Source organism: Gallinula chloropus (genome assembly GCF_964237585.1).
Source record: "Gallinula chloropus genome assembly, chromosome: 28".
In the NCBI taxonomy this organism is placed as follows: domain Eukaryota; kingdom Metazoa; phylum Chordata; class Aves; order Gruiformes; family Rallidae; genus Gallinula; species Gallinula chloropus.
The window spans coordinates 4,492,143-4,518,654 of record NC_140113.1 but is presented as its reverse complement, the minus strand read 5'-3'; the positions used below and the strand labels follow the sequence as shown (position 1 = coordinate 4,518,654).

At 51.6% G+C, this 26,512-nt stretch overlaps 2 protein-coding genes across 8 annotated transcripts in view; both read left to right on the top strand.

Annotated features, from left to right (window-relative positions):
• Positions 1-826: 826 nt before the first annotated feature.
• On the top strand, positions 827-6,311 carry USE1 (unconventional SNARE in the ER 1; the record flags this gene model as incomplete). 6 transcript variants are annotated; one of them, XM_084276517.1, is made up of 10 exons in its annotated part: positions 827-928; positions 1,131-1,180; positions 1,535-1,613; positions 2,130-2,282; positions 2,521-2,539; positions 3,272-3,302; positions 3,538-3,700; positions 3,924-4,009; positions 5,522-5,612; positions 6,205-6,311. In XM_084276517.1, 9 exons carry the CDS (start codon positions 827-829, stop codon positions 5,562-5,564), a joined length of 726 nt encoding a protein of 241 aa, XP_084132643.1. In that variant the 3' UTR covers positions 5,565-5,612; positions 6,205-6,311. The 6 variants fall into 6 exon arrangements, 4 of the variants coding, with proteins under 4 accessions (XP_084132643.1, XP_084132645.1, XP_084132644.1 ...); XM_084276519.1 differs by lacking the exon at positions 6,205-6,311 and adding an exon at positions 4,496-4,555 and having other exon boundaries at positions 4,662-5,651; XR_014617894.1 differs by having other exon boundaries at positions 3,924-5,612.
• Positions 6,312-11,873: 5,562 nt separating this feature from the next.
• Positions 11,874-26,512, top strand: part of INSR (insulin receptor) — a gene marked incomplete at its 5' end in the record, with an annotated part of 45,609 nt that continues 30,970 nt past the window's right edge. For both annotated transcript variants that reach the window (XM_084276099.1, XM_084276098.1), the window contains 2 exons: positions 11,874-11,949; positions 18,193-18,744. In XM_084276099.1, coding sequence (XP_084132225.1) covers positions 11,874-11,949; positions 18,193-18,744 — 628 coding nt within the window. The remainder of the gene's footprint in view (positions 11,950-18,192; positions 18,745-26,512) is intronic.

The following is a 26,512-nucleotide window of genomic DNA, read 5'->3' as shown; positions in this document are numbered from 1 at the left end:
TGTCTGTTGTTACCAATGGCCAGCTTGTCTAATGAGCAGCTTTCTATCAGCATTGTGTGGGTTTGTCAGAGCTCCGTAAAGCAGGGGCAAAGCTCTCTGCAGAGGGAGCCGGTCCCAGGGCATCACCCTCTGAGCACTTTGGTGCTCCTGGAGCAAACGTTCACCCCAGCATGGAGCCTGAACAGAATCACCTTTAAGATTGGATCTGCCCCTTCCTATGCTAAACCATATCCCTGAGCACCTCATCTACCTGTCTTTTAAATACATCCAGGGGTGGGGACTCAGCCCCTCCCTGGGCAGCCTGTGCCACAGCCCCACAGCTCTGCCAGGGAAGAACTTTTCCCTCCCATCTGCTCTGACCCTGCCCTGCGGCAGCTTGAGCCCGTTGCCCCTTGTCCCATCTCCTGGACCCTGGCTGAAGAGACCATCGTCCCCCTCTCCCCCCTCCTGTCAGGTCCCTGTAGGCGGTGAGAAGGTCTCTCCTCGCCGGAGGCCTGTCCTGTGCAGTGCCCCCCCGAGCTGCAGGCTGGGGTCCCTCACAGGACCTGCAGCCCCGCCCCGCGGGCTCCGCGCCATGTTGGGGAGAAGGGAGAGCGCGGCCCCAGTGCCCGCGGTTACCACCCCGGCGCCGCCGCGCTGGCTCGGCGCAGCACCCGCCTGCGGGTGGGTCCTGGTGTCCGCGTCGCTTTCTGCCACGGGCTTCTAGATAAAGAGGCGCCCGGCCCGGCCCGGCCGGCGCCTCCCTCCCCTTCCCCGCGCCCCGCCCCGCATGGCGGCCGCCGCCCGGAAGCGGCCGTGAGGCTCCTTCCGCTGACGGGGCTCTGCCATGGCCGCGACGCGCCTGGAGCTGAACCTGATGCGGCTCCTGAGCCGGTGCGAGGCGCTGGCGGCGGAGCGGCGGGACCCCGACGAATGGCGGCTGGAGAAGGTGAGTCGCGACCCGCCGGCAGAGACCGGTTGGGAGCCTCCTGCCCGCTCCCCCCGCCCCGCTCCGGCTCCCCGAGGTACACTGAGGCGGCGAGCGCTACCGAGAGCCGCGGCTCCAGCCCCGCTCTCGGCTCTGCGGCAGCCTCTGCCGGGCAGAGCGTTTCTCCCCCACGCTGTCCCTGAATGGCTTTTCTTCTTCTCAGTACGTGGCGGCTCTCGAAGACATGCTCCGGGAGCTGAAGAAACAGGCCAGGTGAGTCCAGAATCCCAGGGCTGGCGAGTGAGTGGCCTTTCCTCAGTTCCCTTACCTCTTAGTAAGCTCCCCTGTGGAAACACCAGGCGCTGAGGGAGAAACCGTGCCCTGCAAGGTGGGACAGCCCATCCCTGTGTGACTCTGCCGGGGTCTCAGACGTGTTTCCCTTCACGTTGGCCTTGGCCCAAGCGCCAGGCTGGCAGTGCCTTGGGAAGGGTGATGTGCAGGGCCCTGCCAGCGTCTTCCTTGCCTGAGGCTGCTTCTGTTAGAAGATGAAGACTCCTGTGGTGCTTTATAGTAGAAAACACTGGTAACTTCTGCTTTTCATGTATCTATTTTTTTTGATTCAAATAGCAAGCCTCCCCCAGAGCTGCTGAATGAATACTCTCGCAAAGTCGACTTCCTAAAGGGACTTCTAGAAGCTGAAAAATTGGTAAGATCTACTAGTTAAGCTTGAAAAGACTTAAATATTCTCTGCTTGCATCCACCTCGTGGCCTGCCTGCTCTGTTTGCCTTCATCTTATGTGTCAAAATAACACTTCATAAAACCAGACAGTGAAAATGTGAATAAACATAAAGGATTTATTCCCTTCTTAAAAGCAAGTATCATATGAAACCTGAAACATCTTTCCTCTTTTTCAAAAGCAAAGTCCACCTTGCCTACATCCTTCTCACTTTTTTTGTGAGATACAGCAGCAGGTACCACCCGTTACATCTAACACCTCTTTTGGATGCTTAGCATAGCTGTCCCTAGCAGCTGGAGAGCTATGAACTGTCAGTAAGCTGTGCTGTAGTTAGCACAGGTACAGTCGGTGCTGTTGTTCAGACTGACTTTTATGTTCTGTGGGAAGCAGCTGAGGAAGTGCTCCCTGCATCCTTGGTCACAGACCTGGGTGGCTGCACACTGAGAGCACGATAATGACTTTTCATTGCTGCTTCCTACTCCCAGACTTCATCGACTGAAAAGGCTCTGGCAAACCAGTTCCTGGCCCCTGGACGTACCCCAACAACCACCAAAGAGAGAACTCCAGCTACCAAAACAGTTCATCTGCAGACAAAGGCTCGCTGCACTGGCAAGATGAGGAGTGAGCTGCTTGGTACAGTATGTTTTAGTGCTGCTGCTTCTTTACTGCTAACTTACAGATTGTCTCTTGCTGCGTGCAGCTGCCTTTGGTGGCCGTGCCTCCGAGGTATCCCAGGCTGGCTGAACCTTTTTCTGGTTCAGATGCTCTAAATGCTGGGCTAATGCTAATGCCTAGCAATAACACTGGGCCTGGAGGATTGCCTTTTATCACTGGTCCTTTGTAAACCTCTGTTTTGTTTCTCTTTCTGCCTCTCAGGACCCCTTGGCTATCGATGGTAAGTTCAATCTGTTGTTTTCTCTAAGTCTGGTTAACTTGAGTCGTAGGGGACAGACAGGGGAAGGTCAGGTCTTGGAGGCTGGGCAAAGTGTACTTTTATTTAGTGGCTCTCTGCTTTGAGAGTAGCAGATTTTCAAACACAAATAAAAGCAGAAGTCCCAGCAGATGAAGGACTAAGTGTTGTTATCAGTGTGGAAGCAGGGACTTGCAGGAACCTATTTTTCTAGAATTCGAACAGAAACCGACATTCTAATTACAGAATTAGCAGGGACAATTTACCTTTATTATCGCTCCCGTTCTCTGCTGCTCTGAGCGAATCATGTGATTTTAGGCACTTAGAGTAGGCGTTGTTCAATTCCTCTTAAATATACAGCCCTGTTATTCATGTAGGGAACTGGTAGGAATTAATTTGCGGTTTCCATAGCTACTGCTACAGTGGCTGGAGCCAGGCCAATCTAACGTGTCCTAAAAGAGAACACCAAGACACACAGGCTTAAACTGTGCCCTCAGGGATATGATTCATCTGTTTTTTCTCTCCACCACACGTTTGATCTTACGTGTGTCGTCCTTTCCCTGTGGAAAGCATTTGAAATCTCTATTCCCTGGGGCAGAGGGCCAAGTAGGATTAGGATATGTGAAAATCCCTCACAGAAAACTTGTTTCCTCAGCCTGGGACTGCATGGGAATTGGGAACATACTGAAACACTTAATTTAACTCTCTGTTTTCCAGATTCTGAGGAGTTAAACGTAAGGAAGCGGAAGTAAGTCAAAATTTCTCATTCTGATGCTCAGTGCTTTGGGAATTGCTTTCCCAGTGACCTTTGCTCCCAATTACTTCAATTTAGGTGATGTGCCTGCTGTCAGAAACATAAATACAATGACTTCAGCTTGATGGAGCTGTTCTTGTCTTGTCAGACCTGCAGAGTGTGGGGAAACCGTGGGAGATTGACCAACAGGAAGTCCAAATCCCAATTCTTTCCCCTTATGCTCTTGCAGAGGCCTTGTGTCCGATGAGAAGCAGTCAGCAGTGGAGCTGGATGCCGTGCTGCAGCACCATCAGGATATGCAGGAGAAGCTCGCTGAAGAAATGCTGAGCTTGGCTCGCAGTCTGAAAAACAACACTCTGGCTGCACAGAACGTGATAAAGCAAGATAACCAGGTAGCCTGTGTTCAAATGCTGTTTGGCAACCCAGAAGGTTAAAGGTCCAATATGTTAAATACTATACCTGCAGCTTGGCTCTGGGTGAGGTTAGAGTGGGGCACTTGGGAGGCAATACCTGTCTGCTGCCGTAGTGCAGCTGAACCTTCCCTCTGTTGGAAGAGACAGCAGTCAGAGCTCTGGTCTCCCAGTCTGAAGCTGCTCTGTTCTCCTTGCTCCCCAGACGCTGTCGCATTCTCTCCGGATGGCAGACCAGAACTTTGAGAAGCTCAAGGATGAGTCTGACCGCCTGGAACAGCACGCAAAGAAGTCGGTCAACTGGCTCTTGTGGATAATGTTAATTGTGGTTTGCTTTATATTCATCAGCATGATTCTCTTTATCAGAATCTTCCCCAAACTGAAGTAGTGGTTAATGTGAGTGCTGTTGGAAAGCTCAGCCGATACCGTAACTCTCAGCAGTCGATTTCTTTGCTGTGTATCATGCCCCTCAAGAGGCTCTCCAAGGTCTCCCCATGCATCTCCCTGGTGCAGTCACTGGATTCAGTGATGGGTTTCAGGAGGAAGGCTTTCCACACTTGGTCACTTCTTTACCTAGTGACCACTGTTCCCTGGCGGGGGGAGGACTGGATGAAGGTGGGTGATTGATGTTGAGCTGCTGACAAGTTCCTCAGTAAACAGATACAATCCGGTTTTTCATGTGGCTGTGGGAAATGCTACACCTCCTCCTCCTGAAAGGCGTTGACTCCACACCAATACAAGTAACAGTTAAGCCTTACAATTTTCCTGTCTTTACAGCTTTACTGTACTGAACTAGGCCTTGCTGCCAACAGGATATTTAATTACCAATTAACGCAGGTACGCAGCAGTGGGGTGTAGGGAGAGAACGCTGCCACCCAGCTGCCTGGCTGGGGTTCAGAGAATAGCAACAGGTAAAACAATGCTCAGGCTCTCCTTTTTCCAGGGTGGCTATTTGGGACTTGGCAGTCGTCTTCAGTTTAGACTTACCATAGAAGAGCTGAAGTTGCTTGCTGATGCAATGTTTGCTTCCCTTTTTATATGCACAAATGTTCTGTCTTACTCATTGTTATGTTGATGCTGTTGCATCCAGAAAACACTGTGACCCTGGCATCACAGAGTTGTACACACAGTCCTCTCTGTGTGGCATAGACCTCGCCTGCATGTCTTTTTTTTTCCCCTGGAAGGTGGGTTTGAAGGGAGCTGGTGTCTTTGAGAGAAATAATTAAAAGAATAAAAATCAGATTTTTATCTTTTCAGGCAACTTGTTCTGGCCAGGGGCGTTCGTGTCAGGCTTGTGTTCTCAGGTCACAATAAGGCAGAGGTGAAAAAAACTAGAAGGAAAATTGTAAAATGCTGCTACTGCTAGAAAAACTCAGAGCCTGCAGTAAAGCAGGTTCCTTGTGAGAGCGTAAGAGCTGTTCTTAAGTGTTGGTGATGAGCTCAAATCAAACCATTCTGTGCCTGTGATGATGTTTCTGGAATCCTCAGGGAAGTGTTGGTGTTGAGGTGTGTGGAGCTTCTGTTGAGGGCTATGAGGAGCAGCAGATGGTCCCCTGGTGTGTTTTGCCCCTTCTGTTGCAAGTTTTGCCCCTTTTGTTGCTGTTTTGGGGGCTGGGTGAGAGGGAGGTGGGGGAATGCTGTTTGTCACAAGGATTAAGGAGTTGTGGAAATCTCACTGCTGCTTTGAGCACGTCCCAAAGCAGCAGGCTGTGTCTCAGAAGGGTTCTTTGCTCTGTACAGGGACAGCTGTGAACTGAAGACAGTTCATATTTTCACATGCAGTATTTATTGTTCATCTCACAGGGTGTTTGTGATGTACACTGTGCACTTAGGGATTGTCCAGTGAGCGACTGTACTACGACCTACAGCTTTGCTTCAAGCTGCTCTATGCCAGGTGCTTTTTCTGTTGAATAAACTTACTATTTACCTTGGACTTCCTAGAAATGTATAGTTTTAGCAGCGCACTTAGGGACATTTCTGCTTTCCCCAGATGTTTTTTCTTCGACTCTGATGTTTGGCATTTCCCTGTGCCTCGTTAGTGAATGCTGTGTCACCAAATTATTGTTTAATTGTTTACTACTTTCCCTGCAGGCGTTCCAGTGCTGAGCTCTTCTTTTAGAGCAGAGGTTGAATGTAGTGCTGGAATGTTTTTTGTGTGGGACACTGGAACGACACAACATTAATTCTACATTGGCTCTAATGTTTCCCCTTTATTACTTGAGTATTTTTGGTCCAGCTTGCATCATTGCAGACAAGCTTAAAGCTGAATTTTACTATCAGCCACACGTTGGCTTAAACTTTTTGGCACTTCTAAATTCAGAGTTCAGTTGGGAAGACCTGAAAGGGAAGTACTAATGATAGCTTGCTCCCAAGAAAATCCCCACTCCTCGAAGTCTGAGCAATTCCTTTACGAAGAAGCCCGCTAGGAAATGAGTTCTGACACACTTCTGACCGCTGACATTTCATGGGTGTTTGTTATTTTGAAGGATGAACTGCCAGAGCTGAGATTGAATCCTGTAGCTGCTCACAGGGTTCGTGGTGGCTCGTGTGACCGCTGAGCGTCGCGCCTCCAGCACTGAGCTTCTGGTTACCTCTGCCCCGCTGGAAGAATGTTACCTTCTGCCCTGGCAATCCAAAGGGATGACTTGCCTCTGTGGCCAGCACTCTCCCTGCACACAATGGCTGTTTTGTCAACTGGCAGTTGCAGTCTTTGCTTTTCTTGAGTCCATTTAGTAATTACAGTCATTCAAAACCACTTTGAAGGTTGGTGCCAGTAGTATTTAGGATAAACAATCCCTGGAGGCTTTGTGACATTTCATAGATGGAGTGGCAGGTTTTTATTTTTGGCTGGTGCATGGGTGGCTGGATGATCCTCTTCAGCCCTCAGCTGTGTTTCATGCTGGGGAGGGGGGGGGCTCTGATGTGCTCCACAGGATAACGTTATATATAGAAACAGCTCTTTTTGTGAGAGTTGCAAACATTGTGAAGTGAGAGAATTGCTTAACTTTCCCAAAAGCTTGGGAAATCCAGATGGAGAGATGTTTATCAGGCACGGGGCTGGGCCCTGGGTTGGCTTCTTGGCAGATCACCTACTTTCAGGCAGCAAGTTAGAAACAAATCTTGTGGGGAATTGGGTCACGTCGGGCCAGTGAAAGCACCGCTTCCCAGCCTGGCAGCACCAGCAACTGTGAGCGAGCGTGAGCTCTCCTGGCAAACATCCTCGGGGACAGAGACGCCGTGTGTTAGAACAGCCAAGGTTCAAGCTGTGTCTTCAGCTGGATTTGATGTTCTGTAAGGGTTTTTTACAGGAGAGAGGCTGTCAGTAAGATGCCTGAGTGGCAGGAGCAGAACACTGCGTACGGTGGCTGGGTAATCCCAGCTTGTTTTGGGCTTGTGGTCCCTGGTGTTACTTCACAAAGCCCCTGTGTGTTTGACTGTGGGCTCTGAGCAGCTTTCCCAAACTGGCAGCTTTTCTGCCCAAAGGGGGGTCTTGTAGAAGGGTGAAAATGATGGAGACCAGGCTCTGTTCTGACCTCACCACGTGAAGTCATCCCGCTCTCACAAGCTCTGCTGTAAACCTGACACGAAACCTGACATTCAGAGGCTTGGGATTAACACTTACAAGCTTGAAAATACATTTTTAACCATGCAAATATAGCAGATAAGAGCAGAAAATAATCCAATTCCTTGGTGTCTGGCAGAGAGCTGATGCCGTTCTCGAGTCCTCCAGGCCAGCGCAGGGCTGGCTGGCAGCTCTTGTCCTGGCTGTGCACTCACTGTGCCTTCCCACTGAACAAGAGTGACATTAAAACCCGACTTAGCTAAATCAATACCACCTGTCACACGACACCACCGTGACATTTCTGGCACGAGCGCTCCCTCCTCATCGGAGATGGAAGTGGGAAGCAGCAGCAGTTGGTGAATAATGGATCAGATATGCCTGATCCGTAGCATTCACAAAGAAAGGGTGTTGTCTCCTAGCAACGGGAACAAACTGGTTATCAGCTTGGGGACTCGTAGTCCTGTGCTCTCCAAAACACAAAAGTGTGAGGAGATAAAGCAGCTTGGAGCATGTAGTCAGGGTTTGCTGACCTCCCCGGCGCTGCCCAGAGGGCTGTCCCTCCAAACCTGGCTCTGGATCAGCAGAGAAGGGCAGTTGTGTAAAGAAGGGGGGGGGGGAGACAAAGGGAGGGGTGTAGGGGGGTGCTGAGCTGCAGGCCAGAAGGGGTGTAGCCAGCCTGGAGCACAGCCTGCCCGAGCTGTGCTGTATGTATAGGAGAGTGATGCTGCCGACAAGAGAACAGCATGCTGGGCAGCAGCCATCACCTGTGCAAACCAGACCTGGGGCTGACTTAGGTGACCTGTGAGAAGCTGTAGGAAAAGATGGTGGGTGAGGAGGCTGGAGGCCAGAGGGAGATGGGCTGCCTGTTCCTCAGGTTAGGGATGCTGACTGTTCTGTGTTCCTGTGGCAACAAAGAAAAACCTCTGTTGGGTCGAGAAGTTTGATGCTGAATGAGAACGAGAATGTTCTGATGTGGAGTAGGAAGCCCAGTATTGCATCATCCAAAAATCAAACTGACCCAAACCAGAAACCGGATTAAAACAGAGAAGATAAAGTGCAGCAGTGAGGGGCTGTGATTTCCTTTGTATCCTTCATCTCCAGCTGCTTCAACCTGCATGCAGTGGGGAGATGCCCCCTGCCACTGTCAGCTTGGGCAAAGGTTGTATCTGCGAATGTAACAATAGAATTCTCCAGAAGGATCTGACAGTGTTTCCTGCTCCAGCAGTAAAAACCCTGGGCCTTCAGCCCTTAGCACAAGAAGTGAGCGGATCTTCATCCGCTGAGCTTTCTCCCATGGAGAGGAGCGCGGCCACTTATCGGATCTGCTGTGGACGGAAGGAAGGGTAAGAGAGGAACTCTGTCAATCCATGACGTGAAATATTTTATATTAAGAGATTTGGCAAATGCCTCCGTGTGACTCCAAACAGGATGAGAGAAATTTCCCAAGGTCAGGTCTCCTGTAGCCTCAGCTTTTAGGTTTAGTCACCGAGAAGTCAATTCTGTAACCTTTACAGCAACATCCTGCCCAGTGATGCAGAGACTTCCCTGTCGTTGGCTTCAACACCAACTCTTGTGCATCTTCAAAGGGCAGGAGCCTGAATAACGTGTGTGCTGCGTGCTGAGAAACTTGTGAGCAGGAAAATGTGTTTGACAAATCAATAAAAACAGAGCAACCAGGGTAACCATTCGTCCCTGTGGTTTAGAAAAGGTCATATGAAACGGTGGAGGGAGCAGAAAGGGAGAATTCTCACCCTCAGCCCGGCCTTCTGGCGTCCTCTGTGCCTTTGGCTCACCCAACTGGTTCTCAGCTGGTTTGTTAAAACAGAATCGCTACGGATGCGCCTTCTTGGTGAGTCAAAGCTCCAAAGCTCCACCTGGGCGCTCCACTGCTTTAACCTTTACGTTTCTCTGTACTTACATGGATGAGCAAAGAACCAGGGCTCGTGCTTCCTGATCTCTTTTAAACAGTGAAAACTGTTGTGTGGAGGGCCCCTGCCTTACAGCCTCCCATCTTTTCTCAGGAGGCACCAGGCCCACAGCTTTAAACTGGCATCTCTCTAGCCTTTTTGTACCCTTCTGGGCTGTCCTGTGATTCTTGACAGCTGTGAAGTGACTGCAGAGCAAGGATGAATCCATGGAAAAGCTCTTTTTGGGGGGATTTGGAAAGGAATGAGGCATCTGACAGGGCCTGTAACTTCACGGCGTTACCTCGCGACGCACTGTGGAGCACAGAGCCCTCTCCCTGTGCATTCCCTCAGCTGAAATGCCAAGAGATGACAAAACCAAAGCGTGTTTTCATGCAAACACCACAGTGGGGGACCACCCTTCGGGTTCCAGCTCTGCCAGAGCAATGAAAGTTCTGTCACGCTCATTTTCCCAGCAGTTTGAAAAGGAAAAGCTCGCTGCCTGCCGAGCGCCCCGAGGAACCTGCACACAGCCTCTCACCTGCCTGGGACTTTTTTCTAGGCTTTTATACATTTTTAGCTATTTTAACTAAACTGTGAAGCAGCTGTGGAGGGGGGAAAGAAATGTGCATGTTGTCAAAGATGTTTAGTATCGAACTAATGATCCTTAGTGTTTCCTGCACTCAGAGAAGAGCCTGCAGTGCAGCTCTTAGAGGGGGAAAATGAGACTAAGCGGGTGCTGGCTTAGTTTCTGAGCGCCCACATCGCTCCTGTTGGTTTATCTGATTGCAAACCTCCTGGACCGTAGCGTGATGAGTATGTAGCAGTGAGTGTATGGGAAAGATGCTGGAAAGATCCCGCCCTGATGTTCTTAATCAGTAATTAGAAACTAAAAATAATATTTTAGGGGAAGCTGATAAAGCTGTAGCCTTTAATCCTCCTGTGCCAATCTGTAAGCTGATATCATTACTACATGAAAGGCACCAAGAATGTGAGTAAGCAGAAGCAGGTTGCTATTACAGTCATTCCACATCGCCCAAGCTGCCTGGATGATGTTTGGCTCTACCTTATGCAAAGTCTCTAGTCATGAGGCAGGTTAATTTGTTGTTTATTCCTGCTTCAGAACTGCCTTCTGAGCCTCTTCTGTGCCTGTGAGTTGTAAGTAGCTGTGTCCACCTGAGGAACCAGCAGCGAGAGTGGAGTTGGGGGGTAAATGCGTTCCTGTGCTGGCAGTTCTGACACACCAACAGCCTAAATCAACAGCTCCTGTGCTGGGCACAGAGCTTCCTGTGCTGTAATGATGGAGAAAGCATCCCCACTTAAGCAGAGCCTTTTGTCTCAACATTTAAATAGCTTGCAAATGCTAAGCTGGGTACCATCAGGGCTCATGCTTGCCTGTGCTTGGGTGATGCGGGTGCCTCAGGCCACCCACCTTACCCCATCCAACCAGGAACCTTCCATGAACGTCCGGCAGCGAACCATACCAAAATAGATGTGAGTTCCTCTGTGACAACTGCAGCTGCTCCTTAAACGGAGAAGTAACACGGAGTATCTAAAATCATGCAATTTGGTGTCAGCGCCCCGTGACCTGCTGGGGCCGCGGGGCGGCTGGGGGGGGCCCGTTGAGCAACACATGTAATACAAAAGTGACGGCTGTTGTAAGCTGGAGAGCGGTGGGGCAAAGATATGGAATAAGGCTGAATAAGGCTGTCTATTTACCAAGTGTGTTTGAATTAGTATTAAAAAAAAAAAAAAAAAAAGAAAGAAAAAAAGCCTTATTCCAGCGGTTTCTATAACTGTATCTTGCAGAAATGGGTGGAAGCGAGCGGCAGATAAAATTACTGGAAGTTGCCAGGAAACGAACTGCGCTGGCTTAGCGCGGCTCCGGAGCAGGGGGATTAAACAAAGGCGACAAAAGGCGTCGAAGGCCGAGTGCCGCTGGAAAAAGGCACCTTTGGTGCTGCCAACGTTCAGTACCCCCCCTAGGCGAGATCCCTGGGCGCGCTCCCCCCCCCCTCCTCGGTGCTGCCCTGGGTGGGGAGGAGGAGGAGGAGGAGGAGGAGGAAGGGGACGGCCTCGAAGGGGGCGAGCCCCGGCCCCACGGCGGGTGTCAGCCTCCCCCGGGCCATCCCGCTGCCCGAACCCCCGCGGCCCGGGCGGCTCCCGGCACCCCTCCACTCTCAGCGGGGGCGGGCGGGTGGCTTATCGCCCCCTCAGGCCCCGTCCCGGCCTGCCCCGGCGGGGGGGCGGTTCTCGGCTCTGCCCTTCCCGCTGCCGGGCTCTGCTCGGCCCGGAGCCGCCCCGGCGGGGCCGTCCCCGGCAGGTGGATGCTGCCGCGCCCCTCCCCTGGCCCGGCCCGTCCCGTCCCCTGCCCGGCTCCGCGCCGCCTCTTGCCGCCGCCCCGCTCCGCTCCCAGCTGACGGGGGCAGCCCCTTGTTTACTGGCCGGGGAGGCAGCCGCCAGCCCGGCCTGCGTTGGAAGGGGCCGCGGGAGCCGGGGCCGGCAACGAGGGGCAGGGAGGGGCCGGGCGCCCCGCTTCCTGGGCCGGGCGCTATAAAGGGGGCCGCGGCGCCTCCGCGGGTCTCTCACCGACGATGCGAAACCGGGCCCGGCCCCCGCGCCCGCCCCGCGGCCTCTGATTCGCCCCCGCCGGGACGCGCCGAGCCGCGGCGGCTCCAGCGACGCGGGCATGGGACCGAGAGCGGCGGCGGCGCTGGCCGTGGCCGTGGTGCTGGCGGCCTGGTGCGGCCGGAGCTGCGGGGAGAGTGAGTAGGGGCCGGGGGCGCGGCCTAGGCGGGCGGCGGGGCGCTGGCGCAGGTGGCGGGGCCCGGCTGGCGGCGGGCCCCGGGCCGGGAGGGGGGCGAGGCGTGCGGCGCGGAGCGGCCCGGGCCCGGCCCCGCCGCGGTTACCCTTTGTACCTGCGAGGAGCGGGGGGGGGGAGGTGAGGGGGGGTGGCGGGCGGTCGCCGCGACAGGCCGCGCCGCGGGGACCGGTGGCTGTGGCGGCTCGGCCGGGGCCCGCGGGGGACAGCGGGGCCCGGAGTCTTGCAGCGGGGAGCGGCTCGGGTCACCTTCATCCGTGGGGCCGGCGTTTTCGGCCCCGGAGCGGGCCGGGAGGGAGGGAGGGCTCGGCGGCGGCCGAGATTGGAGCGGGGACGGTAACTGGAAGGGCCGCAGCTGCCCCGGGGTCGCCCGAGGATTTACTCACCCGCTCGGCCCGGCCCTCCCGGGTCCCTCCCCGGTCGTCAGGCTGGGGCGGGGAGGGTATAACCGGGCCGGGCCGCTCCTGCGGGGCTCGGCGCGGATCAGGTGCGAGGAGGAGCGCGGCCCGGCGGGGTCCGAGCCGCTCTCCAGCCGGGGCTGCGGGTGTTCGGCCGGCCCCGGGAGCGGGAGGGCTGCAGCGGGGCGCGACGCGGAGCTGGGAGGTTTCGCCGCCGGCCCCGGGAATACCTGTACGGACGCTTTCGGATCCGCGGGCAGCAAACGCGGAGGAAGCTCCGGGTGGGGGGATCAGTGTGCAAACAGGGTCTTGTAACGTGCGTCCTAAACCCGGGGCTGAGGCGAGCTGGAGCCCTGCGAGCTGCTTTGATGGGTCGTGTTAAACGAACTCGCGTAGGAAACTCTTCTCGTTAGCGGCTTGAGTTTCGATGATCTCTCCTTTTATCAGCAACCCCCCCAGTCTGTAAACTATTTATTTAAAGAGAGCCAACTGCGTGCACCGGTGCCCGACCCACAGACAGTCCAGAGCCTACCTGTCAGCTCTCTGGTCGGGAAAGGCGACAGCAGGACAATCGGTTCAAGTGCAGGCAGAGGAGGGGAGGGGAGGGTGATGAAATGTCTGCGATGCTCAGGGAATGAAGCAGGCATTTTTCCCCAGGGAAAGGCAAGGCAGCCTTTTTCCCCAGGGGTCAGGCCAGTCGTGTGTTTCAGAAGTACCCTGACTTCTTCCTCACACGTGTTTTTATGTTAGAAGCCTTAAAAGAGACCAGTGGTGTGTTTGTACCTGGGGAGGGTGCACTCCAGCTGGCCGGTGTGTACAAACCTGCCTGTTACCCACAGAGACAGGGGAAAGGGAGCTGACGTGTAGCACAGGCGATAAACACACGTACCACTGCAGGCCAGCGGCTCCCAATTTGAGAACGCTGCCGTTGCTGCCACACCAGAGCTTCCTATTTATTTATTTAAATCATATTCAGCTTTCTGGGCTGTGAGTGTGTTGCAAGTGATCTTAACTCCACGATCTCTGCTGTGTTACTACGCAGTAGGAGAGTGAGTTCGTGGATGGAGAGACGGGAGGGATGCACAAGGCATCGAAGCCAAGTCTGGGGAGGGGGGGATATTTTTCTGTCTGTCATGCAGTGCAAATACTTCTCCAAGTATTTCCCAGACAATAAGGTCCCTAATTGGAAAGGTTTTCAGCTGCTTTGATGTTGGACTCTGTTTTCCTGAGAGCGATTCGATCGCCCGGCGCTGCGGCGCGGGGGGAAAACAGCCCGCGAAGGCGCAAGCCGTGTCGGCGCGGCTCGGGGGGTAGATGCACGTACAGTAGTTGCATAAGCAAACAAGTTGTTCCCTGAGCAACGGCTCTAATGAAGTCTGCTTTCTTGGAGGTCTGTGTCCCGCGCTCCCTACCAGCGTGCCCTGTGATAACGCAGCTCTCCAGTGACAGTGTTCCCCCAGCTCTGAGCCCAACCGTACGTAGTATTTTCTTGTGCCCCGTAACTTACTCGTCGCTTTGCTGCTTTCAGCCAGTATCTGGTAAGAGGTTGGGCAGCCCGTAGTAAGTGTAGGTGGTTTGGTAGGCACTATGCTGGGTGGATGGTTTGAGTTCGCACCTAAAACATCCTTTGGATGGAGACACAGAGTTTTCCTCCTTCACCCACCCCCAGTTTTCCTAAGCCTTTTAGGAACACGGTGTGTGAGAGCTCTTTGCATGTGACTGAAGTTAGTTGGGGAGCTCAGAAGTTACTAAGAGGAGTAGAAGCAAGGGTTAAGGAACGGAGACCTGACCTGCACATAAAGAGAAGATACATATACCTTGTTTTGTGAAGAAAAACAGGTTTGTGTGTTTTCTTTATCGCTGTGTAAACGTAACGCAACCTCTGGAAATAAATCTCACGCGTGACTCACGCCTGTCAGTTCATGAGCTGTGGTATTTAGGGTGGGATTTCCCTCACCTACTTTTAGGCATCTGCCAACTGAGCACCTTCCATTGGGCTCCTTTTGTGATTAGTAGAAAACTAATCGTTACTGTCACTGAAGGTGAGAGTAGGGATCCTCCCCTGCTAAACTCTGCACCTGAATTTGGGCACTGCCCCTGTGCTCCCTGCTGATGCTGGGAGTCAGAAATCCAGCTGGGATCTCACTACCTACATCATTAGGTGGGAAAAATTTCACATCATATTTCAGTACTAATACCCTTTAAAAGTAATTAGCTGCTTAATTATTATTATTTCTGGCTTGTACAGATTAGGGGGTTTTTGTGCTTCTAAATCCATTAAGACACTGGGCCCTTGCTCAGCCCTGTCTTAAACTTTGCCGTAGAGAGACTCAGTCTAGAACAAAGTATTTTCTCCCAAGAGTACAAAGGAGGAAGAGGGCGGCAGGGCAGGGCTGCGCCGAAGCTGGGCAGCACCCACCCCTGTCAGCTACACCAGCGTGCCCTGTAAAGAGTCCTGCCCCAGTGATCTCCCCTGGGCTGGGGATGCTGTCTCTTGGCTGCCTTTGATCCTTGCACGGGAAGCAGGGGAACGTGAACTGTGAGGTTTGGGCACCTTGGGATTGCAACGTTTGGTGGAACGTGGCCATAGCAATGCTCGGGGGTGCAGTCACTTCAAGTCGCGTGGTACCTGGGGATGGGGGATTGTGTCTGTGCTGCTGGACCTGTGGAAATTGAGGAGTTATGTCTCATAGAGGTTTTGCCAGTGGTTTGAACAGGGGTGGCTTTGGACTCGCTGCTGGAGAATCAATTGGAGATCTTTATTTTCCTGGAAGCTGATTTCTGTGTGGTTTTGAGCCCAGGTTGTTGGTGTCATACCTGGCTGCTCAGCTTTGCTCTCCTCCTGGGATCAAACCTGCCTTGCCTTCATACTGAATTGCTGGTTAATTCCCCTGTCCCTGCACAAGGAATACTATGGAGAGCAGCTGTGGAAAAACACTTACTACTTTGCTTAAAACTGCTTCTTGTTGTCTTGGCAACAAGAAATTTATGGGGTGACTTAAGCAGCTACTGCATGAGCAGAAGGTACAAACTGCCGAAGGGAACTGAAAAGCCTGACAAGATGGAGAGCAGAGGAGCACAGCTTGGTCTGGGGCTTCGTAACTCCTCGTTATCCCCTCAGACCTCGAGGGGGTTAAGCAATAAAGGGGCTCAGATACCATGCCAGTATGTATCACTTAAAAACTAAACTGAAGTAGAGCAGGAAGAGTAATTCTTAAGAGTGATTTTTCACTGAGCGTGGGGGTGAAATTAAAATACAAGGAAACCCTTCCAGGCTTTGTAGATACGGAACCATCCTGGCCTTTTATTGGGTTGTTTATTTCAGAAACAACCCCCCAGTTTGTTCTAAATCCCTCCTTAGTTTCTACCCCATCAGTGTTGGACACGGCCTGGCGCTGCGAGGGAGCTGCGGTCCGGGAAGCCTCACGTGGAGCAGACAAGGTGCCAGCTCAGTGCGCTGCCATCGCTCGGCGTTGGGAGCAGCGCGGTTTGAATAGTTCAGGTCACATCCTGGTTTGCCAGGATGTGTGGAATCTGCCTGGGCTGTGCTGGCAGCACTGACTGCAAATAACACTGCCCGTATCACAGCTTGGAACTGGGGAGGAATGGAAAATAATAGCTTTAAACCAGTGCAAGCAAGGGATGGATTGAGGGTGAGGGCTTTCAGCTCTGGAAGATCCCTGGGACTGTTTAACTCCTGGGAATTCTTTGCTCCTTACTCCCAAACCTCACCGGTCTCCGCTTACTCAGCTGCAGCCAACCTTCCTCCTGAAACTCGGTCGGAGGACTTGGCTCTCCTAACTTAGCCTTGGGTCACCCCCTCGGCCATCTCCAGCAGGGAAAGCGTTTTGGGACAGGGAGAACTGGAGGGGGAGGAAAGTTTTGTACCCTGTGTGGGTGCTTTGGTACGTGGCTGGGTTTTTTAGGGAGATGGGAAGGTCTTTGAGCAGCTTTCTGGACCAGAAGCAGCATTACCAGGGTCAGCAGTGATCATTGGGAGCGTGTAGTGACACGGGTCAGATGCACAGGCGGTGTGACTTGACTTGGTACCGCGGTACAACAACCGGTGTCAGTTGCTGTGCTGGTCTGTGCGCTCGGCAAGTGGTAAATAGGAGCCAGGATGCTGGAATTCCCATCTCTTGGAGAGCTTCAGCTGCACTGATGACTCCTACGTTGAGTTCCAGGGTTTGATTTGTATTTGTCCTTCTGTTGTTTCTCCTGCTGTGAAGAAACCGCTGGCCTGCCCTATCACACACTCACTTCCTTGGAAATACCCATCTCAATTATTTAAAACTAATATTTAGAGTACTCCAGTGAACCCCTTGCTCTCCCAGGCCTTCCAGCCTGCGGTCGGGATGTGCAGTGAGGGGGATTTCTGGCTTGCCTCTGCTCTGGCTGCAGCTTTCCACGGGGCAAAGAGGTTGCTGCTGGAGGATCCTCAGATTTCCTCTCCGGGGCAGGCGCTGCGCCCGTTAGTGCTTTCCTCCAGAAAGCCATTTATGAAACGACTTGGATACAGTGCCAGAACATCCCGTTGGGCAATAGCATTGCTCCAAGTCCTGGGGTGGTGTTGCCAGATTTATTTACTGATTTATTTATTTTTTTATTGCAGCGGAGTGAATGTTTGAATAATCATTAAGACATTTGCATAGGGTTTATTTTTAACCTGTGCTCCTAAAGCTGTGAGGAGCTGCACGGTCGTAACTATTAAACACCTGTCTCAGCATCGCTTTTGTCAAGGCCTGGCTCTCCCTGGGTGACTTCTTGAGGCTGTGGCGAGTCAAAAAGCCATATTATCTCCCTTCCTGGGCATCTTTTCTGTCTGTCTGGTCCTTGTGCTGACGCCTGCGTTCGTGTTACTCGCTCCTGCTTCATGAACCTGTTGGCTTTGGCTCTTCTAAAGGAGCTGCCCAGCTAAGCTGAGGCTGGGGAGATTTGCAACCTCAAGAAAATAAACCCAAAGGAGCCCAAACACACCTAATCTGAAAAGAATGCTTAAGGTGAACGTTACTAGCATAGTAATTTACTCCTGGCAGCGAGGTCTGGGCAGGAGCTGTGCTCTAGCACGTGGGCATTTCCAGGTTTTTCTGCTCCTCTCTAAAGCACAGACGTTTCCTTGCCCATTATTCTCTTCCCCTCCCTGCAACCATCCTAATTTACTGCTTCTAATCCGCTGGCATTAATTGCACAATCTGAGATGAGGTAGGTGTGTCGCTGGCAACTATCTAAAGAAAACAGACTCGGGTGCACAGACGGCTCTTGCTTCTGTAAACGCTGGATGACGTCGAAGGGCTGGTGTTACCTCGGCAGTCGTGATAGAGGCAATATCCAGGAGCTCAAGATGGCAGGGGAAAATAAATTATGAAATACTCTGTGGGTCTTGTTTTGTAATCGTGGACCGGGAGTGATCCCCCAGTCTGGGTCTGAATTCCGGCAGCGTGCTCAGGGGAACAGACCCAGCATGTGATGGAGCGGCTGGGCAGCACTGTGTGTTAAGAAAACACATAGGAAGCTCCACACCAATCTGCAGAACTTTTTCATGTTGAGGGTGAGGGAGCCCTGGGACAGGCTGCCCAGGAGGATGTGGAGTCTCCTTCTCTGGAGATATTCCAGACCTGTCTGGATGCTGACCTGTGCACCCTGTCCTAGGGAGGTGCTTTGGCAGGTGGGTTGGACCCGATGAGCTCTGGAGGTCCCTTCCCACCCCTTCAGCTCTGTGAGTCTGTGAACCTGTAAAAAGCAATCTGTTCAGTGTCCTCAAGGAAATAACGTTGTTCTTTGCCTTCCAGTTTGCAGAAGCATGGACATTCGCAACAACCTGACGCGGCTGAACATGCTTGAGAACTGCACCGTGATCGAGGGCCACCTGCAGATCCTGCTGATGTTTAAAACCAAGCCCGAAGACTTCCGCGACCTCAGCTTCCCCAAGCTCACCATGATCACAGACTACTTGCTGCTTTTCCGTGTGTACGGCCTGGAGAGTTTAAAGGGGCTTTTTCCCAACCTCACTGTGATCCGGGGGACTCACCTGTTCTTCAACTACGCGCTGGTGATTTTTGAGATGGTTCATCTCAAGGAGATCGGCCTCTACAACCTGATGAACATCACCCGCGGCGCCGTGCGGATTGAGAAGAACAATGAGCTGTGTTACTTGTCCACCATTGACTGGTCGAGGATTTTGGATTCCGTAGAAGATAATTACATCGTGGCCAACAAGGATGACAAAGAGGAGTGTGGAGATGTGTGTCCAGGAACCGTGAAGGGGAAGAGCAACTGCCCTCCCACTGTGATAAATGGCATTTTCATTGAGCGCTGCTGGACCCACGATCGCTGCCAGAGGGGTGAGTCTGTGGGGCGAGGGGGTGCATGTCAGCTGTAGTTTCGCTGGTGGTCTTTATCCTGTCAGAGGGTACCTGTTAACAGCTACCTACAAGCACAGGTTCCTGAAAGCAAGGCTCAGCGTTGATAGTAGGAGGGGAGGGGTTGAAGGAAGGGCGGACCTGTGGGATGGGGCTGTTACAGCAGTTCACCGTGCGACTGATCCATCCAAAAAAACTGTGATTGGTTTTTCTGGACTGTCAGGGACTGCTTATTGCTCACAAGTTTAAGGTGCTGTTACTGCTGTTGTAGAATACATAAAGTGGTGTTCGTGCCTCTGTTGAGGCTTGAGGAAGGGATTACGTCTGCCTCAGGCAGGGACAGAACAGCAGGGAAAAGTCTTGGTGGAACAAACCCAGCTCTAGAAAGGTGCAATTAGGTTTTTACTGGAACCTTCCTGCCATAAAAAAGGTGCGAGATACATGGATGAGCCAGCAGCGTGTACACAGAGTGAGAAACTGGAAGCACACTGAGACCTGAAGGGAAAAGGAGGAGGAAGAGAGGTCCTGGGAGGGGTTTGCCCATAGCAAGAGTCCTGGGGAGGGTGAAAAAACCTGGGCTTTGTGCCTGGGGTTTGGTTTGGGGAGGAGGTACGATCAGAAAGGCAGCTGCTGCTCCAACCCTGCGCTCTGATTCTTAAACCCTGCGAGGGCTGCTTTTCGTTCCGTGCTGATTTGGGTTTTTCCAAACTTAGAACTGACCTTAAGTTTAGTTTTAATTATATATTTACTCTGTTTTATGTTAAATCTGACTGACGGGGAGCAAAGTGAACTGAGGTAAAACCGGCCTGTCTTTCTGGAGGTACCCAATGAAGCAGTGTGTCTGAAGGCGAAATTAGGAAACTTGCGGGCTGGAGAGAGTTTCTTGCCAAGCTTTAAAGGGCAATTCTGAGTGCTAAGTGCCAAATTTCAGAAGGAATTCCTACCAGTATCCATAAACTAATGAAATTAATGTGGTTTCCCCTCTGCTACTCCTCACCCCAAAATCGTCTTAGCTTCCTTTTAAAGAAAGTAGTTATTTTTTGTCACCAGAATAACAAGGTACGAGTGAGAAGATGCAAGGGGATGTGAGTGTGTGTCTGTGTGTGTGTGTTCTCTCTTTGAAATGAAAAATAAAGCTATAAAGCCTTTTAGTTTGGAAGCTCTTTCAGTGCACAGCAGCTATCAGCAGTGAAACCTCGTTCCTTAAGCATTTGTGTTTTGTGTTTCCCGCCATTTCCTACGGTTAAAGGCCTAACTGAAGCCTTTCTGTGGCTGGCCTGTTCATAAAGTCCCTCATTCCTGTGAGTTTTCTGGGGCTGTGCTGCAGCACACTGGAATGTATGGTTTCTCTCCTTTATGAGACCATCTATTTCCATGAAACCTGGAGGAATGTCATGTTTTACCATGGGGGCAGAGACCTCAGTTCTCTGAGCCTCTCACACCAACCCTGCTGTTTCCTGAGGGTACCCGTGCGGCGGTCGCCTGCGGCCTTGGCTTTGCTGCCTGAGCTGCTGAATCCGTTTGCCTTGAATGTGGAATTGAAATTTGAATTTACAAGATGTTTTTGTAAGTGATGATGTACAGATGCACCCACCTGGGTTCCTGTGCTCCCCACTGAAGCTTTAGGGAAGCTGTGCTCCTCTGGTGTTGGCTTTTCCAGCCCTGCAGCAGCCCCACTTGCTCTTGGTTTGGATGCTGAGGTTTGTACTCTTATTTACTCATGCTGCTTATTCTAACAGCTGGAGTGGCCTTTGAGGTGATTTTGAGGACCCTGTAGACTTCCCACACACATTCTGATAGCGGTGGTAGGGATCAAGCAGCATTTACTGTGGGTGGGATTGCTGTGTTCCCTGTCCTCGTGCCAGCCCGAACGTATCCTCAGCGTGTGGAATTGTTTTGTCAAGAGTATTAAGAGCTGGTATGAATTGTACTTGGGCCTTCCTTAGCCTGCAGAGTCTCATGGCAACACAGGGTAGTAGCGTCACGAAATCTCTCCCTCTGCGCTCATGCAGCTGATCTGGGAATCCCCAGCAGCCAGCGCTGCGCTGGAGCCTCCTGTCTCTCTGGTTTCTAGAGTATCCCCCTCTTTTGTTTGTGCTCTCTGCCTTTTAGCCAGTACTGGGCTGAAACATTGGGATTTATAACTTCCCTGGGCGAAGTTTGGCTCGGGGAGTTGTTTGGTTTAGTGCAGGTTATTCTTGCCCCCGGTTTGTTTCGTAAGACTTGGTGTAGAACCCCCAGTTTGCTGGTGTTTGGTTTGCATCCCTGGCTGGGGAGCTGCGAGTACTGCTGCCCTGGGACCCAGGGCCAGCCTGGTTTGTTTGCTGTTTTGTCTACAGGGGAAAAAAAAAAACCCTTAAAGACTATGTAAATATTGATTGTTTTGGTGTTACAGAGTGTGTGTCGCTTGACAAAGGCAGGTCCCAAGCTGGCAAACCTTTCCAGCCTCCTAAGCTTTGAGAATTGCTGGAGAAAATGAGGAGATGGGCATGGAGTTTGGAGAGAACACGTTGGGGAGGCAGCCCTGAAAGACGTTGCAGAAGCATCTTGTGTGATGGGGAAGGGAGTGAAGTCCTGGGTGTCCCCCAGCTCTTCCACACCAGTCCAGACCTTCTCTGCCAGCTCTCTGTGGTTGCTTCCTTCCCGTTCTTTATCCCTGCCACATCTCACACCCATCACACACCTTTGGTAGGGCTTTATTTTTATCAGCACAGATATCCCACTTAACTCCAGAACTAACTTTGGGTTACAGCGTGTGATTATGTCGGAGGCACGTGTCCAAGCCTCTGAATCATCCTCCCAGCTATAACTCCGGCCCAGAAATTTTTTCAGTTGGTGATAACATGTCCCAAGACAACAAAGTAAAGGATCCTCTTACGGACGTTAGGGCTGAGGCTGGGGACGAAACGGGCTGGGAGGAACTGAAATGATTTGTGGCCAGCTGCCTGCTTTGAAAACACAGCGGCAGTACTGGGGTGTCTGTGGCTGTTGGAGGTGGATGTAGAGTAACAGAGTGCTTGGGAGGCACCTCCAGAGACCATCAAGTTCAGCCCCATAGCTCGAGGTTGGTTGGGATGTGTTTCCTGGATGTTTTCTTTCCTTTGTGTTACCCATGTTGGTGTGAAAAGCCAGTCAGTTCAATCAAGGCCAGCTCATGTTATACTCTGAGGAGGGAGGGAAACGTGCAGTCTCTTTGGAATTTGGGTCTAGCCTTACGCTGTTCATGGCAGCCAAGTGCTGTTCCTGCTCTGGAGACTTTCTACCTTTCCAGCCCATGGTTTTATAAGGCCTATTTTTATTTCACTTCACATACACACTTACTTTTATCACCACAGAGCCGTCGCTCTGAGCTCTGTAGCACGTTCACGCCGAGAGCAGCTTTGAAGAATGCAGACAACAAAAATGCTGGAAATGCCACGTCCGAGCCCTCAGCCTGCATCTGCCAAACATGATTTTCATACTTTGCATTTTTTTCCACGTGGTTTGTTGGGGTGGTGTTTTTTTTATGTAATAAAAGTGCTGTATGTCTGTCGCTCCACTTGCGGAAGCAACAATTCCCTCTGAAAGAGGATTTCCTGCCAGCTCCCTCTGCAGTGAGGCTTCTCTGTCCATATGTAATTTGAAGCAGTCTGATGTTTCTGACAGCCTAATTGTATAGGCAGGTTCGGCCTTTTACTTGCTTATTGGGTCATTTGGAGGTGGAGTAAGGTAATAGGAAGGAAAAGTGTAATGGCCAAATAAAAATGAGCAGGAAAATGATCTGCGATATCAGGCAGTCCCTTGGTGAGCATTGAAGGGCTGTGATTCTGGAATATAGGGCTGAATACCTGAGATCTGGGCTTTGGTCCGTGGAGGATGTGGTGAAACTCAAGTTCTGCTCATCCTCAATGAAACTTTTATAGGAGTCTGTTATCTTCTTGATCTTGGGACTTCACACTGCCAGGGCACTTGGGTTATTAAGAGCATGGGCTGATTCCGGTTTATAGACAGACTCTTCCCTCCAGTTGCTGTCCTCTTGCTTGATGCAATAAACCCAAAAGTTACGTCTCTCCGTGAGCACGATCCAGACTTGGCTGTAAAATATTAACCTGTGGAAGGGAAGTGGGAGGCACGTGGAGCTGCTTGGGCCGAAGACAGAGCTGATAAAGGCATGGCAGTCTGGAGTAGTCATCCTGCAGAGGAGCTGCTAAGCAGAGGCACCATGTGAAAAACATGATGTTTGTCCAGGGTTTTTTTAATCATCTTGGGGAAACAGGTCTGGGGACTGAGGCTGCTCCAGGATGTCTCTTTAATTTTCCTATGACTTATCCAGGGAACATCCTGGGACAGGTAAGGAACTGAGTAGCTTTAGCAGCTTGATTTGCTCAAGCAACACAACAAAACACTCAGGAAAAAACCTTTCTCAGCCTGAAATGTTTGGGGTTTTTTTTTTTTCCCCAACTGCTGTGGAACAGCACAGAGAGCTTTTACAGCACCCAGTGCCAGAGAAACCCTGCAGCTCCGAACATCTTCGAGGCAGGTTTGAATAGCAAAGTCCAGAGGTGTGTGTGGGAAAGGGCTTTGTGATGTTTACTTAGGTAGAAATATTACTTAGCAACAGCTTCCTGTAATTTTTATGTGCTGGGAACTTCTCTGACCATAAACTTAATTTTATTACCTTTGTATGGGAAAGGGGTCTCACAACACCCAGCAGGCACAGCCAGCCTCAAGGGCGAGATATTTTTAAAGCTTCCAACACAAAAGACATTTTTCCAGTTGCTGCCGCACGAAGTGGAAATGCTCCTTTCATTTGGAGATCTGATAAGAGCTGCCTTTTTATTTCTTTATATATATATAAATTTTTTTTTTGCTTCCCCTAGCTCTGACAAATGCCAGATGGAAGTTGACACCCGATAATCTCATTGGGGCGTCTGTTCCCAACCTTGCCAAGCGACGGCTTTATTGAGTGCGTGTAGCGCTCAGCGTTGGGGCTATTGTGATGCTTGTGAACGCCTAAACATCCTAAACTCATTCTCTTCAGCTTATTAAGAGTAGTTCGGAGATTTATGGTGCTTGGTGGTGTGACACAGCCCAGAGTTGTTGGGGGGAAAGGGGTGAAAACAATCGCTTCATGCAAACAGCAATCTTAGCTTTGATTTCAAAACCCCCAGACAAGACTTGGGGCTGTGAAGAAGGGTGCAGTTGGGTGACATGAGGCTGTAGGATTCCAATAGGTGACAGTTTTGACTCGTTGAGAGATCCCCACGGGTGCAGCTGCCGTGGTCTCACCACGTTTCTGTTCCTCCCACTTCTTCACTTCCCGAAACGTGGGGGATTAACCATTTTCTTCCCTCCACCCCTATTCCCCACTGGCACTGGAGACAGAAGCCGCTGTCTGATCGGCTCCACCGTTATGGCCTTGGAAGAAGGAGTAATCCCCAGCTCACCCAGCATTTAATAACACAAGAGGTAGGGAATTCTCCCCAAAGTGAAGATACCTTATTCCCCATATGGGGTCTTCTCAGATAAACAGGCAGCCAACATGTTTTGCCGCTGATGTGGTGGAAGCAAGAAGAGTTTTCATCTTGTTTGGTCTGATTCTGTCACCCAGAGCCCCCTCCCCAAAGCATGTGTTACTCTGGGCCAGGGAGGGGGCTGAGAGGAGTTTCGCCACTTCACACACAGCAGCTCAGTGCCAGTGTTACTGGGAGATGTCTGAAGATCTCTCTTTGCTCTTCAGGGGTGCTGATGGCTGCTCTTGGCTTCCCAGGCTGGTGTGCTGAGGGTGCTGTGGGTGGAATACTTCCTTCCCCTGTTCAGGAAGGGTTCCAGGTTCCCTGTTCGGGCAGAGGGCACCTGCACTGCTCCCTGTCTGACTGTGCTTGGCAGACCTGGTTGTTGTCCAGGCATGGGTGTAGAAGCAGGAAGTCACAGAATGTAAAAACACTGATAAAAGCACTACAGAGCAGCAGGGTTCACCTGTGTTAGTAGTGATGAATGGCAGAGCTGTGGGTGGTTCTGCTGGGGGTTGTGTTTGCTGGGAGAGGGCAACTCATTGGGAGCAAATCCTGCTCTTCTGGGTGCTGGGGGCCATACGTGAAGGTAAGGAACTGGCCAGCATGTAGATCCTGTGTGTTTTCCTCCCCTTACACCTCCTTAATGAAGGCAGGACAATGGTGACTCTGGATTTTAACTCTTAACACTTGTAATTACTTCTTGCAGCGTTCTGACCCATGTGTGGCTGTGATGACCCTTCACTGGTGTAGGCAGAGAGCAAAATAAACTGGAGGTGTGTATGACAACACAGTGTTCGCTGGCTTTACAGACAAGGACCTAGAGATCCTTCTTGCAGGAGGCTTTGGAGGGGTTGGGAACCGTTGAGGCTCTACAGAGGCAGATGTTTAGCGTGTATAAGATGACCAGCTGAACTAATGTCACTTGGCAAAGCTCTCTGACACATCTTGGTCAGGAATTGCCTTTGCAAATAAATTTTGTGGTCAAAAAAAAACCCCCACCACAAAACAAAACACAAGAAAGGTCAAAAAACCCCAGGTGCGCCCGGTGCAAGGACTGTTTCTGGTGAAAGGTTGGGGGTTTCAGGACCTTTGGATGAATTACAGAGCTGGGGAATAACCAACTGTGGCCTGGAGGAAGCAACACTCATGCTTCTTTCTTGGTGTGTAACAATAGCTGGTTCAAAGTTCAACGGGGGTGCTTTCCAATTATATCCCATCATTGTCTGTGGGTTCCTATTGGGATGTGGATGAACTTGCTGGGATTTATATGTTTCTTTAGTTAGGACTGTGGGCTAGCTAAAAAAACCCCTACAAACTGGGTAAGGGGCCGTTGCAGGGGGATGGGCTGGAGTTTTCTGCCAGCACTGAGCTGCTCGGGACGTGCCTGGAGTTCTTTCAGTTGCTGCTTTGATCCAGAGCTTGGGGCTGGCATTGCTGAAGTGTAGAATCCAGCTCAGGGTCTCTTGGGCTCTGGGATGCTGTAGATTACAACCCTGTGTGTTCATCGCCTTTATCTGGATTTTTTTAGATGAGGGGACTGGGAGGGAGGGAGGGAGGGAGGGAGGGAGGGAGGGAGGGAGGGAGGGAGGGAGGGAGGGAGGGAGGGAGGGAGGGAGGGAGGGAGGGAGGGAGGGAGGGGGAAACCGTGCTGGCTGGCCTGACTTTGTTGCTTTTATTTTGGCTTCTGACATTTAAAACAAACAGAGAATCAGCCCCGGCTCTGTCTAGTGCTTAAATGTTGGCAAAGTGAGGATAATGTTTTCATCCCAGCCTGGCTTCCTTGTGAGTCTCTGTTTAAATGAACTGGAATCGCAGGGCAGGATGCTCGGCACCTGTTCACCTCCAGAAAGCTTCCTAAGTGGAGTTTCATTCTCCTTCACTCAGAATAGGATCAGAATTGCAGTTGAGATTGTAAAGTTTGTGAGGCCTTTTCAGTCAGGGAAGGGGAAATGTTGTAAATCTGTTGGTAGAACTACCCCAGCCTTTGTTGTTCTGTGTGATTTGAGGGTATCTGGAGAGGTACACGTCTTACTGCAGGTTGCTTGGGACTCCTGTAGAGCTGCTGATATGTGGCCATGCTGGAATTTCAGGGCCCTGACAGGATGAGCTGGGCCTGAGCTCAAGCTGCAGGGAGAGACTGATGGATTTTAAGTCAAAGGCAGGGAATTGGGGTGACTTGGCTCGCAGGCTTGTTGGAGATCAGAGGAACTGTCCTCAGGCTGAGTGGCAGGAACGTCTATGGTTGCTGGCTTTCT